This window comes from Sycon ciliatum, chromosome 4 (genome assembly GCF_964019385.1).
Source record: "Sycon ciliatum chromosome 4, ocSycCili1.1, whole genome shotgun sequence".
NCBI lineage: Eukaryota > Metazoa > Porifera > Calcarea > Leucosolenida > Sycettidae > Sycon > Sycon ciliatum.
In genome coordinates, this window is record NC_088646.1 from 12,262,996 (window position 1) to 12,277,733 (window position 14,738).

The 14,738-nt window shown below is 47.4% G+C and overlaps 2 protein-coding genes across 2 annotated transcripts in view; one reads left to right on the top strand and one right to left on the bottom strand.

Annotated features, from left to right (window-relative positions):
* Positions 1–1,094: 1,094 nt before the first annotated feature.
* On the top strand, positions 1,095–12,319 carry LOC135814527 (sarcosine dehydrogenase, mitochondrial-like). The gene is made up of 12 exons (XM_065327653.1): positions 1,095–1,943; positions 3,422–3,601; positions 4,680–5,009; positions 6,936–7,065; positions 7,169–7,346; positions 7,615–7,756; positions 7,918–8,007; positions 8,482–8,595; positions 8,835–8,970; positions 9,171–9,441; positions 10,296–10,727; positions 11,217–12,319. The coding sequence occupies exons 1-12, from the start codon at positions 1,413–1,415 to the stop codon at positions 11,452–11,454; spliced, it is 2,772 nt and encodes a 923-aa protein (XP_065183725.1). The 5' UTR covers positions 1,095–1,412; the 3' UTR covers positions 11,455–12,319.
* Positions 12,320–13,116: 797 nt separating this feature from the next.
* LOC135814526 (importin-11-like) overlaps positions 13,117–14,738 on the bottom strand; it is a 42,802-nt gene continuing 41,180 nt past the window's right edge. Inside the window, exons 36-37 of the mRNA XM_065327652.1 lie at positions 14,350–14,428; positions 13,117–14,033 (exon numbers count right to left, since the gene is read on the bottom strand). Coding sequence (XP_065183724.1) covers positions 13,872–14,033; positions 14,350–14,428 — 241 coding nt within the window. The 3' untranslated portion in view covers positions 13,117–13,871. The remainder of the gene's footprint in view (positions 14,034–14,349; positions 14,429–14,738) is intronic.

Genomic DNA, 14,738 nt, shown 5'->3' on the forward strand with positions numbered 1-14,738 from the left:
TCTACCAATACCATGACAACATTGTTGCACTGCTACCAAGGCAAGAGTACATGTACATCACCCGGGGGTGATGTACTCTTGCCAGTCTTGGCTCTTGCTTACTTACAACTACAAGTACAACGCGAACCAGGCAGTAACCATGGTAACAACAGCAAGACTGCCAAGAGTCTTGGCAGTCTTGCCGTTGTTACTGCCTGGTTCGCGTTGTACTTGTATTGTTGTAAGTAAGTAGTTGTAGCTGACAGTGACACTTGACAAATGACAGGAGTGACCAGGTGACAGTCGATCGAGTCATGGGAACAGTCTTCATGGAGACTATCAGTTCAGTGCTTCGCGTTCAGCCAAGACTTTTTCTTTTTGTTTTATACCGTACTGGCAATATATGTTGCCGCAGTGAGGCCATGAAGCGTTACATTGGCACATGTTTGCCGCACGCAGAGCGTTACATGCAAAGTCGCACAGGAGCCGTACACAGGTTTCTATATTGCCGCAGTCCTTTTTTTGCTATTGCCGCATCACTTTTTTGCTATTGCCGCATCATTTTTTTGCTATTGCCCCATCATTTTTTTGCTATTGCCGCATCATTTTTTGCAAACTGCAATGAAAAGATCGCCGCACCCCGCCGGACGTGCGTTACGAACTCAACGAAAATTTGTCGCACTAGCCTGGTCGCGCGTTACGCCGCACCCCCCTGCGTTACGCGTTACGCGGCAACATATATTGCCAGTACGGTAACTAAGTACTTAAGTAGGACCATTTTTTATGGAGGTTCGGTACGCGATACGGAGGCGTGTGAGAGGTGTGTGAGAGCCTGAGATGAGAGGTGCGCGAGAGTTTGAGAACACATCAGTGCTTTTTCAAGTTTTTGTACAGCGGTCAGTGTCATGTCACTACAGCTACCGGGTACTGTCTTGTAGACTTCATCATAACATAGTCATTGATTGTCACTGTCTGACACACATGACATGTTACATTGTAACAAAGAAACAATCATTCACGGTCAACAAGCGAAAATTGGTGAGCTACTAATACTAGTAGTAATACCATGATGAATACTCAGATGATAGCTGGCCACTGCTGGCTGCAGTGCTGGGCAGATCAGATTCGCCTGTTTGTGTTGCGACTTTAAAAAAATAAAAGTAATTCAACAACAGATCTCAGTAAACGTGATGTGGACGTGGCCGTGGGGCACTGAAGAACTACCGGGAAAGTTGTCAAGACGCCTGGCTATCGTGAAGTAGCTGATCGCCTCCGTGGCGTGCTGTGGTCTGAGTAGATACTGGAGTGTGTGCTGATTGGTACTGCATGCAGCCCTCAGTGATCGTAGAGTATCTGGATTCTGGACTCAACCTTTTTGCGAAGCGTGATCGGGCATTTTAGTTCTTGGCGTTGACTGCCGATGATTATTAGCAATGGCTTTCTTCATGTCATCAATTCGAATAGCTTCAAATTATTTGAGAAGCCACGTGCACGCGTCCATGCAGTCACATGGTCATTGGAATAATTCCTATCGTACACTCTGCACTAGCAGCTGTCGTTCAGTGGACTCCGGAGTACCTTATGATACGAGCAGTAAGATCGACGCAGCGACCAGCAGCCATCAACTGCCCAGCAGTGCGGACGCTGTGATTATTGGCGGAGGTGCTGCAGGATGCTCTGCTCTCTACCACCTGACCAAGCTGGGAATGAAAAATGTTGTTCTCTTGGAACGCTCCAAGCTGACAGCGGGTACGACATGGCACAGTGCTGGACTGGTATGGCGACTACGGCCGTCTGATATTACCATCGAGCTGCTAGCCAGGACGCGTGACTTACTCGTCGACACCAGTGCGACCGGCCTACAAGCAGAGAGTCAAGGTTTGGATGCGGGCTGGATCCAGAATGGCGGGCTGTTTGTGGCAAACACCAAGGAGAGACTCGATGAGTACAAACGGCTCATGACGGTACGTATGGTGTTACCATGGTAACTGGCCGCCTATCATGATTCAATAAGACATGTGACCACCACGACACTGGCCAGTGACAATAGACCTTATCCAAGTTGTACAGATGTACGACATCCCGTAGAATATTGTAGAATCCCATAGATCTGGTTGGGTGTTGAATCTGCAGGACCATAATTGTACTGCTGCTATTCCCACTACGAAACAAATGCACTTCACACGAAAAACTTTTTTTGAAGAATATCTAGCTAGAAAACACTGCCATTCCGTCAACAGGCTCTCAGCTGCACCAAATGAATAACTTTGCCAATATTTCGCCCAATGGGCGAAATATCGGCAAAGTTATTCATTTGGTGCAGCTGAGAGCCTGTTGCCGGAATGGCGGTGTTTTCAAGTGCAAGAAATACGCTGCAATGGAGTTTGAGAATTCTGAAGAAACAATATCTAGCTAGTCGTTACCTCTACTGGCTCTAGTCCGAATGAAGCTGGAAGGGCGATTGTCTGCCATTGATTATTGGGCTAAACTGGTCAAATGCACATGTAGGTACAGTCAACTTCGCTAATAACGACTGCGGATACAACGACAATTCGCAAATAACGACTATCTAAGTAGCGACATGATTTTAGTGCCCCCCCCCCCCCAAGGTAAAATTCACTGCTTCAATAACACTTTCTGGGGAGGCTTTTGACAGCTACATTGTATTTCAAGTACATGTACCTGTCAGTCATGTACATGACATTGTACATGTACCTGTCATGCACAAGTACCAGAACCCACGGCGATGGATAAAAAATTTATATTTTTTTTATATTTAAAAAAAAAGCTTTTTAAAAGGCACACATGCAATTAGAAGATGCAGGGGGTGGGGGTGGGGGTGCATATTCTATTCTTTCTTTTTTATTTTGCTTCAAAATAGTAGGAGTTACAGTACCAGCACAACTACCGTATACATGTATGTAGTTGTACATGATTGTACAGTAATCATCATACATGTCCCTGTAGATGGCTCCAGAAGGCTTATTTTTCGATTTATTTCCCTTGCCGCATATTGACTTTTTATAGACCCTTTCAATTGCAATATGAAAATAAAGTACACATTGACATAGAGCAAGAAAAGAGCTTCATTTTGATATGTATGTCATACTATACAAAATATAGGTTCACATACATTCAAATGGCACTTCGCGTCACTTCGCAAATAAGGACACTTTTATGATGCCCCGCCGAGTGTCGTTATTCGCAAAGTTGACTGTATAGCACACAATGAACAGTTGAATACCCAACCGGGTGTGCGAATGTGTACGAGCAGACATGTGTGTTACGCCGACGCTTAGTACCCCTGTACAAACTTTAGACATCACACATAACTTGATGCATGCTAAGCCGACCATCTGACTTCAGACAGACGATTGATATCGGCTTGCATACGCATTCTGTTCTGATGGCGTATCTTGTGCATGTGTTACTCTCCCTGTAGCTTGGTAAATGCTTTGGCATTGAATCCTCCGTGCTATCACCGGCGGAGACTAAAGACCTGTATCCACTGATGAACGTCAGTGATGTGTATGGCACACTCTACAGTCCCGGCGACGGTATCGTTGAACCGTCCGGTATCACGGCAGCGTATGGCCGTGCTGCTATCCATCACGGAGCCAAGGTAATCACGGTGCTCTGTACAAGGCTTGTGTGTATGCATGTACGGTGTAGCATGGAGCCAAGGTAATCACGGTGCTCTGTACAAGGCTTGTGTGTACGCATGTACGGTGTAGCATGGAGCCAAGGTAATCACGGTGCTCTGTACAAGGCTTGTGTGTGCGCATGTACGGTGTAGCATGGAGCCAAGGTAATCACGGTGCTCTGTACAAGGCTTGTGTGTACGCATGTACGGTGTAGCATGGAGCCAAGGTAATCACGGTGCTCTGTACAAGGCTTCACGTGTACGCATGTACGGTGTAGCATGGAGCCAAGGTAATCACGGTGCTCTGTACAAGGCTTCACGTGTACGCATGTACGGTGTATGGGGTACTTGTGGTCACCCTGAGTTACCATGGTTACCTACGAGTAGTGTGCAGCAAGTACATGTACTGTGCCCATGTGCAATACGCCTTGCAATGTGAGCCCCATGCCTCGGGGCACTAACTATTCCTATGGATGGTGCCACTGATAAATTACTAACTATTCCTATGGATGGTGCCACTGATAAATTGCTAACTATTCCTATGGATGGTGCCACTGATAAATTACTAACTATTCCTATGGATGGTGCCACTGATAAATTACTAACTATTCCTATGGATGGTGCCACTGATAAATTACTAACTATTCCTATGGATGATGCCACTGATAAATTTGTATTACTGTTTCACAGTGTGACAACATACAGCCTCGGACTTGAGTGATGATGGTGGCTACATGTACCAGCTGATTGGGGCCGAAAAAAGACATCTGACACCCTGCGCCATTTGTCTGCATGGGTAAATGGGCTAGTCAGCATGTGGATATACATGCAGGCAGATTCTGCACGTGATCCTGGTGCCAGTGTGATCCTGGTGACAGTGGGATCCTGGTGACAGTGTGATCCTGGTGACAGTGTGATTTGCTGTGCAGGGACGGTAGGATTTCTTTAGCCCCTGCTGTAGCTTTTTAAAAACAATCATCGTAGCCCCTGTAAAAAACGATCTCTGCATTATTGTGTATTGCTGAACATTATATTGTGCATGGCTTCCTCACCGCAGATTGTGGAGAACTGCGCTGTCACTGGCATCGAGACGAAGGAGAGTGCACTGTCATCGCGTCAAGTGTCTGCCGTGCACACGGACCAGGGCACGATCAACACAAGCTGTGTGGTGAACTGCGCGGGTGGCTGGGCACCCAGCGTTGGCGCCATGGCTGGTGTGACGGTGCCCCTGGTTGCAATGAAACATGCCTACGTGGTCACCGAGGCTATTGAAGGCATTCGCAACTGCCCCAATGTCCGGGATCATGACCTGTCACTGTACCTCAAACTGCAGGGCGATGGACTCAGCTTGGGAGGCTATGAGAACAACCCGATATTCGTTGATGAGGTAAGGGGCCTTCCGTAAATACCGATATTTATTTAGAAACAAAAAACTAGTCGTTTCTCTTCAACCCCCCCCCCTCCCCCTCCCTGAGAAACGAACACATACAAATGGTACATAGTATCAATATTCGAAAAGGCGAGTGACAGCAGTGGTGATAGGTATCACTTCAAGTTCAAGTGACAAGCACTGAAGCTGTAGCTGATACATGTACTTCGAAGTACATGGACATGCACATGGTTGCCAGTAGTATATTTACAGTAAAACCTGGTTTATTAACATTTGTGGCATATGGGATTGTGCACATACATTATGCATGATTCTACTTCCATGTACTCATATTGACAGGTGTGGAGCATAGAATACTTTCATGCAGGCAAAGAACACCTCACTGGAGTGCATGCAGCACATCCCGCACTGTCACTTGTCACTTCTGTTGACTGCATGCCTTGCTTCAGAGCGCACTTCAACCCTGTTGCAGTCAAACCTGCCAGCCAAGATGGCACTTTTGGTTAGTTTTGGTCGCTGTGTGCAGGTCCACTATGGCACATGGTACACTTAAAGTCAGTCGCTGGGCGCGCAAGGCAGGTGGTCGCTGTGTCCGGTGCAGTTTCTGTGTAGAACTGGCCGTGCATGGAAAAAGGGTCGTTTTAAAAGCAGGTGGTCGCTAAAACCAGAGGTCGCTTGTACTTGTACTTGCTCACTGCCAAAACTGGTCACGTGGGTCTCCCCGGGAGAGGGGAGAGAGACTCAAAAGGAATCTTGGAAAGATGACTCAATTGGCCATTGAACCACCCAACGGCCGACACCCCTGAAATCCCCAAACTAGGGTGGACTTGAAATGATCCCACTTATGGGCTCACCACACCTCAGTAAGTGGGTGAGGACAAGGTGCAGAAAAAGGATTGACGGCATCAGGGTATCCGTCCCGGGATCCAACTGCAGGCTTACACCAGGTTTTACTGTACGAAATTTAGGGGGTTCCAGGGAACCCTTGGAACCCCTCCTGGATCTGCCCCTGTAGACTGTGTATGATCACACCCACAAATGTACTACAACTGGCTGTACCTGCCAAATGTGGGACAAGTTGCCCCTCAGGAAGGTGGCGGCCATGTTTTATGCAGAAACCCCATTCGGAGTGCATGCATGCTCTGCATGTACAAGTGTTGCGTTATGGCAAGTATGTTGGTGCGTTGCTAACTCCACTTACCGTGCCATGCACGGAAACTTATATAATTATAATATACAGGCACTGTTGAAGTTTGATTTCACGCTGGTTAAAATTTACGTTACGCTCTTCTCGCAAAAATCGCAAACATTGATATGTCGCCAACGTTCGGCAGCTTACCGTAGTAGGGAAATGGTGGTAAACTACACACACCCGGCACCATGGTGGTAAACTACACACCTCTGGCACCATGGTGGTAAATACACGCCTGCCCATACAACACTCTCGAAAAGATACATTAAAAAAATTGTGGCAAGAAGCCTTGTGTGGGCAGACAAGTATTTAGCGCCATGTTGTCAGGTGTATTTTTACCGCCATTTCTCACAAGAATATTGCATAGTATATAGGATGGAGTCACTTCCCATCACAACCTTCTTACCCTTACATACCGGTGTGGTTCAGTCACATTGTACAGTCAGTACTGTATTCTCTTATGAGCTGGAGTATGCCATTTGGCTATAATTATGCTCACAAGCTGCTTCAACAATGTCAGGTCAATCTTGTTATATTTGCATTGTATGTACTGTAGTAGTGGTGAGCAATTCGAGGCCGTAACAGTAGAGGGAGATACCCTTCATTAAAAAACAACTCCATTGTGAGCAAGTAAAACGACTCATAGCTGTTGCTGGGCTCAACGAACATGTGTGGGTTGTCTCCAGTGTTTATAAAGCAAATGTACCTGCCTCTGCCCTTTCCTTGCACAGCTTCCCGGGGACTTCAATTTCTCGCTGTATGACTTGGACTGGGATGTGTTCTCCACTCATCTGACCTCAGCCATCCATCGTGTGCCACACTTGGAGAACGTCGGCATGAAATCTACCGTCAGCGGGCCTGGTGAGCCCCCACCCCCGCCGTATACACACAAACTTGGCTGAGGTGTTGCCGTCTTCTTGTCTTCACACCTGTGCTTGCCTGTTTTGTTGTGTAATCCGTGCAGAGTCTTTCACCGCCGATCACCAGCCGTTGATGGGTGAATCACCAGAAGTGCGTGGCTTCTACCTGAGCTGTGGCTACAACTCCAGTGGTATCATGCTGAGTGGTGGATGTGGTCAGCAGATTGCAGAGTGGATTGTACACGGCAAGCCAAGCCTGGACATGTTTGCATTTGATATCAGGTACTCTACAAGACCAAGCCACCCACCCCAGTACATGGAATCTGTGAGACTATTTTTTTTAAAGAAATTGTTTCCTAAACTCAACCACGTACATTACTACACAGTTGTTCTGTGATCCTCACGAGGTGATACAGTGTGTGTGTGTGTGTGTGTGTGTGTGTGTGTGTGTGTGTGTGTGTGTGTGTGTGTGTGTGTGTGTGTACGTAGAACTGTACGAATGTTCCACTATATTCCTATGCATTTGTGTTCTCTGCTGAATCATTCCCAGGCGGTTTGGTACGTCCTACACGGATAACGTGCAGTGGTGTCGCCAGCGCAGCCATGAGTCGTACGCCAAGAACTACAGTATTGTCTTTCCTCATGATGAACCAATGGCTGGGAGAAACCTGCGCAAGGACCCACTGCATGAGGTACTTGTAGAGGCACACATGTCCCATTGTGCTGCAACGTGCGGAGACGTAATAATATGAATACCTTGTGCAGTGCATGTATGTATTACCACTTTTACTGGTTCTCTGACTCTCCGTCCATACATGTGTCTGTGTGTACACGTGCACGTGCGTAACTGCAGGAATTGATGAAAGCCGGCTGTGTGTATCAGGAGCGGCATGGCTGGGAGAGACCCGGCTGGTTCATGCAAGACTCTGAAAAGCTGGCTGAGGTTAGTGTTACGGTTCAGTGCAGTGTTGCCTTGTTTCATAGAATGTGTAATTTATCTGTGTACTGATTGCAGTTAAACTGAACCGTCCACCTCTCCATACTACGCTCGTGGCCCACATTCACAACACCACACCATAGCAAGGAAGTTCGTTCTTGATTGCAGTTACATGTATATTGTGAGAGTGCGCTAGTTGCTTCCGCGGTGACGGCAATCACAATTGCTCAGGTCTCAAAAAATACCTCCAGAAACACTGGCAGCAGCTAACAACCAGTAACCCAGCCTGCAGTGTTTCAAAGCATGGGAGAACTCAATGGACAGAAGTGGACTTTAAAACTGGAGCAGGGCTGTTGTACGTGCACTCGATCGTGCAGGGTGTCATTGTTATTCTTACGATGTCTGGATAGGTCCAAGTAAGTTCATGTACATTTCCACTTTTGTCTTTCCACTCTATGTTGTCATGTGCTGTGTTTGCAGGTTCTACCATACGACTACTACGGTGAGTATGGTAATGAGAAGCACACCGACTACACCTACAAGCAAGCTGTGCAACAAGACTACAAGTTCAGCTATCCAGACTGCTTTGAAACGGTAAGGGCTGGCTGAGCTGGAGTAACCACATGGTATACCTTAGACGCATTATCCGTCATGCAGCATAAGTTCGTATGGAGATACATACATGCATTGAGGTAACGTTATCGTCATCACCGTCGTCGTTATCGCTGTTAAAGTGTTGCTGTTGTTGTTGTTGTTGGTGTTGTTGCTGTTGCTGTTGGTTTGAATTTTGAATTATTTAATGTTGTTGTTGTTGTTGTTGTTGGCCGCCATAGATTATGTCAGAGTGCAAGGCATGCCGTGAAGACGGTGCTCTCTTCAATATGTCCTACTTTGGAAAGTTTCTCTTGCGCGGACGAGATGCCAGGAAAGCAGCTGACTGGTTATTCACTAATGACATTGGGGCGAAAGGTAAGCAGTGAACAAAGCAAGTAGAGATAACCATTGCCAATAATAGTGAGATAATCCCGTAGCAGTGGCGTGCCTGTTGCTGGGGAAATGAATGGAAGGTCGGAAAAATGTCCCGCTTACACGAGAGTCACTCAGACTGACCTTTTTGGCTGTGTATTTGTTTCTTTTCTGTGGCGCTGCTGCTGCTGCTGCTGTTGTAGATCGTCTTGTGTATACATGCATGCTGAACAAGGACGGTGGTACAGAGTCCGACCTCACTGTGGCCAGTGTTCCCCCATCCGTACTGCCTATCCTTGGTGCTGGTAGTGGTGGCAGTGATGGTAGTGAGACATTCTACGTTGCATGTGGTGGTGCTGTTGCTACTTATGTTCAGCAGCATGTGCTGCGTGTACTGCGTGAGAAGCAGTTTGATGCACAGCTGGTTGATGTCAGTGACAAACTCGGCCTGCTCAGTCTGCAAGGTCCTGTGAGGTATGCATTATGTGTGTACGTGTATGTGTGTGTGTGTGTGTGTGTGTGTGTGTGTGTGTGTGTGTGTGCCACTTCATAGCTGTGTGGAGTAGACCAGGCTGAATAGTGGTGGTCAATTCTTCAGCCTTGCAAGCTGTTGAATGGTGCAATCCCAGCACAAGCTGCTATGGCTTCTGCCGTAGCATCGCTATCATCGCCTCCGGCGATGGGCGTCCAATGGTCCAATGGTATGTGTGTGCGTGCGTGCGTGTGTGTGTGTGTGTGTGTGTGTGTGTGTGTGTGTGTGTGCGTGTCTGTTTCATACAGTCATGCACATGTGTGCACGTCTGTGTCAACCGTTAGTAGGAAGGTTCTGCTATACGTGAAACGTAGAGAAATCACGTAGAGAGCAGGTGTCTGGGTTAGAGTCTACAGCTTCATGTGTTATTGGGTCCAGATTTCTACGCGTAGATGAGGTTCTCTACGTTGTGGCACACACAAAGAAAATGCGTACGGATCTGCTGGGTATCATTCGAGTGCAGGCAGAAAACTGCCAAATATGGAAGGGGAAATTCCCAGTACACATTCCACGTCACTTCTCTACGTGAACGTAGAGCAGAACAGGATTTCTTTACGTTACGGGAACGCGAAGAGACTTCGCGTGATTCTTTGCGTCGCGTTCCCATAACGTAGAGCAGAACCTCCCTAGTCAAAAGCAGATATTGTGTAGCAAACAACTCTATCCGCACGGGAGCTACATGCGTGCTGCTTGTATAATTAATTGATTATGCACTGTGATGATGTGGGTGATCATGCGTGCGTGTTTGTGTGTGTACATACGTGCGTCCACGTGTTGATTGTATGTGCCATTGCAGTCGAAAGGTACTGCAGCAGTGCACTGACACAGACCTCAGCACAGCCGACACCACAGCGTACGGACGGCACTTTGCCATGACGCTGAACGGTGGCGGTGAGCAAGTCTGGGCAATGCGCATGTCGTTCGTCGGCGAGTACGGCTACGAGCTGCATGTTCCCAGCGAGTCCCTCCTGGCCGTGTATCGGCAGATGATGTCAGCGGGGAGGGAGTATGGTGTTTGCAACGCTGGTTACCGTGCTATTGACCTGTTGAGTGCAGAGCAGGGCTATCACCACTGGCACAGTGATCTGAGAACAACGGATACGCCAGTCGAGGCCGGTCTGGGCTTTGTGTGCTCGCGCAGCAAGGACTATCTGGGAAAGGATGCCGTGGAGCAGCAGAGGGCCAGCGGACACACTCGCCAGCGTATCTGCCTCGTCATGGATAGCAGGTATAGTGTACTGCGTTTGTGTGTGTGTGTGTGTGTGTGTGTGCGTGTGTGTGTGTGTGTGTGTGTGTGTGTGTGTGTGTGTGTGTGTGTGTGTGTGTGCGCATGTGTGTGTGTGTGTGTGTGTGTGTGTGTGTGTGTGTGTGTGTGTGTGTGTGTGTGTGTGTGTGTGAGAGAGAGAGAGAGAGAGAGAGAGAAATAATCAGGTACAAATACAGCACTCTGCGGTGTGCTATAAACGCCTGTCTCTAGCTGATGCTGTGCAATGCCAAAGCCATATTTCCATGTACATAGTTCTTGTCAAATCACCAGAGAGCAGAGAGCAGTCTGATCAAATCTTAGAAGGTTACAAGTACATGGAAGGGTAAAGGTAACTTCAAATGGTGTATTCTGTCAACCTTCTGTGTGTGTGTGGTGTGCATGGTTGCGTGTGCGTGTGTGTGTGTGTGGTGTGTGCATGGTTGCGTGTGGTGTACTCCTGACACTGTGCAGTGAAGAGCCGCTACATGGCAATGAGGCAGTCTGGTGCAATGGCACCGTTGTCAGCTATGTACGCCGGGCCGGTGTAGCACAAGCAAGTCGACAATGGCTTGCGTTCGCCTACATCGATAAACCAGCGGAAGAGAAGCTGACCAACGCTGTCCTGGCGAACCGTAACTACGAGATTGAGCAGATGGGCATCAAGACACCAGCCCGGGCGTATCTCAGGTCGCCGTTTTCAAAGAAGTGAGCACCCTCAGGAAGTATGCAGTGATAATCCTATGTCAAGAGACTGCTACAGTGTAGTGGCGTGTACGTCCTGACATTGTTATCCCATGCAATGGGTGTGTAACAGATTAGCACTCCACTTACAGTGATAACGGTGTGGGCTTTTAGGAAAACCTGTTATGCTTGTTGTTCAGGAAAACCTGTTCTGTTTGTTGTTGCCCATGTCGCTTTATACTCATTCCCATTTTCTTCAATTTGAAAGCAGCGCAAACAAACACGCTATATGTATGCTATATGTATGCTATGCAGATTCATTTACGTTTACACTAGCCCTATAATGTTGTTAATCTTATTGGATGCAAACAAATTATTTTCATGCCACACACGTTCAGCCTAATGTCAAGCGCGTGGATATTCTGCAGTTCATTTCACTGACAGCCCTACCTCGGTTACCTATCTACCTCTGTTATTGCAAATCCTCCTTTGGCCAGTATAGTTATGCTCAGAAAATCTATCTTTCTACCCCCGCGGCTATTTGTTGTACATGTTATCACCCATCCCGCTATAGCAGGGGCGTGCTCGGCCCCCCCCCCCCCCAACTAGGGGGGTGCACGGGAGCCCCCCCGGCAATTTTCTGCAATTTGTTTGCAACCTTTCTTGAATTTTAGAGCATATTTGCATACATTACAATTGCAATTACCCAGATTGAAAATTTTGTGGGGGGTGCACGTGCCCCCCGTGCCCATCGCCGAGCACGCGCCTGTATAGTATAGGTAATAGAACATGTTTATGAACATCAACAAATACCCAGTTAGTCTCTCCTACACCCAAATTCGTTCCTATTACTGTACTGAAAATTGTGTGAAATTAGGTTGAGTTGAACTTCAGACTTGTGTTAACTTGATTTGCGCAGTACCACCAGCAGCAGCAGCAGCTACATGACTGGCTCTTCTGGAATGTAGCCTGCACATATGCAGACATGTAAGTCAAAGTGTACTCAAACCCGGGTCGAGAGATGTCAAGTACACGTGTACAACATGTACGTACACCCGTACAAGTATTTCTTTCATGCAAGTAGGGGCATGATCGATTGGGCGAATCCCGAGCAAGTGCGCTCCGAGTGAGCGTGATCGATTGGCTGAATCCGGCCGAATCCGGAGTAGGTGAACTTGGAGTGGAATCCGACCGCACCGGCCCCCACACTGGGAGTGGCTGGAGTGGAAATGGACCTTGGCGTTTTTTTTTACAGCTTTCACAGAATATGTGTACGATATGCGTACATTTTGCGTACCACACCCTTGTTTTGTTCGATTGGGCCAGTGTTGCTCGGACTACACCGCCTGCTCGCACTCGATCCAGATTCGCCAATCGATGACACCCTAGGAGTGTGCCAAATTTTGAAAGTGAATTTTACCCGAATGTTCCCTTGACCTTTGGACTACCTGTGCACGGAGCTCAATATCTCAATTCCTCAAATTTGGCATTTGTAACGTTTTTGCAGCTAAACTCTTCTAGTACAGCTAAGCACCTTACTTTCAGCCATTCACCTAATCACCTACCAAACTATACGGAAGATGGTCTTCCAGGATGGGTCCAGAAGTGCCGGCAGCAGAGTCCAAGCAATCGTTCGTTCGGCACACCGCGACATGCACATACATGTACCCAGTCAAAGTCCACTGGAAAAGAAGGGTATCATTCCTCAAACTTGAGCAAGTCAGAAGCTGAATTTGTCACTTGGCCACTGCACAGTACTCACAGCAGAATGCACATCACATCCTTTTAAAATGTAAACAAAGCAATTGAAACATGCTGACATGCCTCAACGAGATAAAAACAAAGTATGTGAAGGTATCAAGACCATAAAAATACTCTTATCACAAAAAGAGAGGGGAAGAGGCAAACAGACAGACAGACAGATAGACAGACAGAGAAACGAACTGGTTCGGCTATCTACTGTTGCGTGAGACAGACGTAAACTACTCTTTTTAACGAAAAGAGTGAGAGAGACATGCATACAGACAGACAGACAGACAGGCAAGAGGCGTTTGGCTATCTACCGTTGTATGAGACAGACGGACAGATCTCTGAGGAGAGGGACAGCGACAGAGAAGAGAAGCAGAGAGACAGAAAGGCAGAGAGGTCTAAATATAGACAGTTCAGAGAAAGGCATCTGTACAACATGCATGCACATTGTACTAAATGTACATGTATGTACACAAGACTATTTACAACATGAGCTGCTACTGCACTTGCTTCTGCTGCTGCTGATGGTGCTGGTGATAGTGCCTATGTACAGATTAATACTTTGTGCAGTAACAGCAGAAAGCCATCGCAACCCAATAGGAGATGCGCAATGCTCCCCTCCCACAGCCACCACTACCTTCATAGGTGAGATGAGAAAGAGAGTGTTCAGTGTTGAGGCAATCAAGTCTCCTCCGTTCAAGCCTCTAGAAAAGCTTTGAGCTGTTGGCCAACATCTACATCTAGTGAGATCATCAGTTGCTCAGTAATCTGTGCACCCTGTGTGTGCTGGATCTGCTGCAGATGTTGGCGAGTGCAATCCCGCAGTGACTGGGTATGCACGGGATCGCATAGGCGCAACTACACAGCGAGCACAACAGCAATGGCAGATACGGGAGCAGAGATGTAATACGCAGTCGTTACCAGCAAGAAGACACACACACACACGCACACACACACACACACACACACACACACGCACGCACACGCACACATACACACACACACACGCACACATACACACACGCGCGCTCGCGTACATAGTTCCGTGTGGATGCGTTGACAGATCTAACACAAACCATGCAGTTGCGTGGGAAATGGCACAGCGCCGTGCGACTAAGAAACTATGCACACGGCAAGTCGTCACAGGTGTGGGTCCAACTAAACCTTCACTTACTCTCCGAATTCGTTTGTCCTCTTCCGTATCGTCATCATCAGACTCTATCTCGCATAGCTCGGCTGAATAGACAAGTTTGCTGCACACACACAGAAAATCACAACAGGACAGCAAACAAAGATATTCCATCATTGAGGCCTTATCACTTCCTGATTTCATTTTACTCGGGTGGAGAGCCAAGGATCAATTCATATTAGAAGAGAAAAGAGGACCAATGAGCTACAAGTTGTCGTGCAATGTTATTGCATGAGCTGATTGTAAAGTAACTGCAGTGGTGTTAGTGGACATTCTAGCGTAACGTATAGCTCCTTGGTCCTCTTTTCTTTTTATGATTTAATTATCTTGGTACTTATTTCCACCGACCCTGTTTTTAAAATACGTTTCTATGC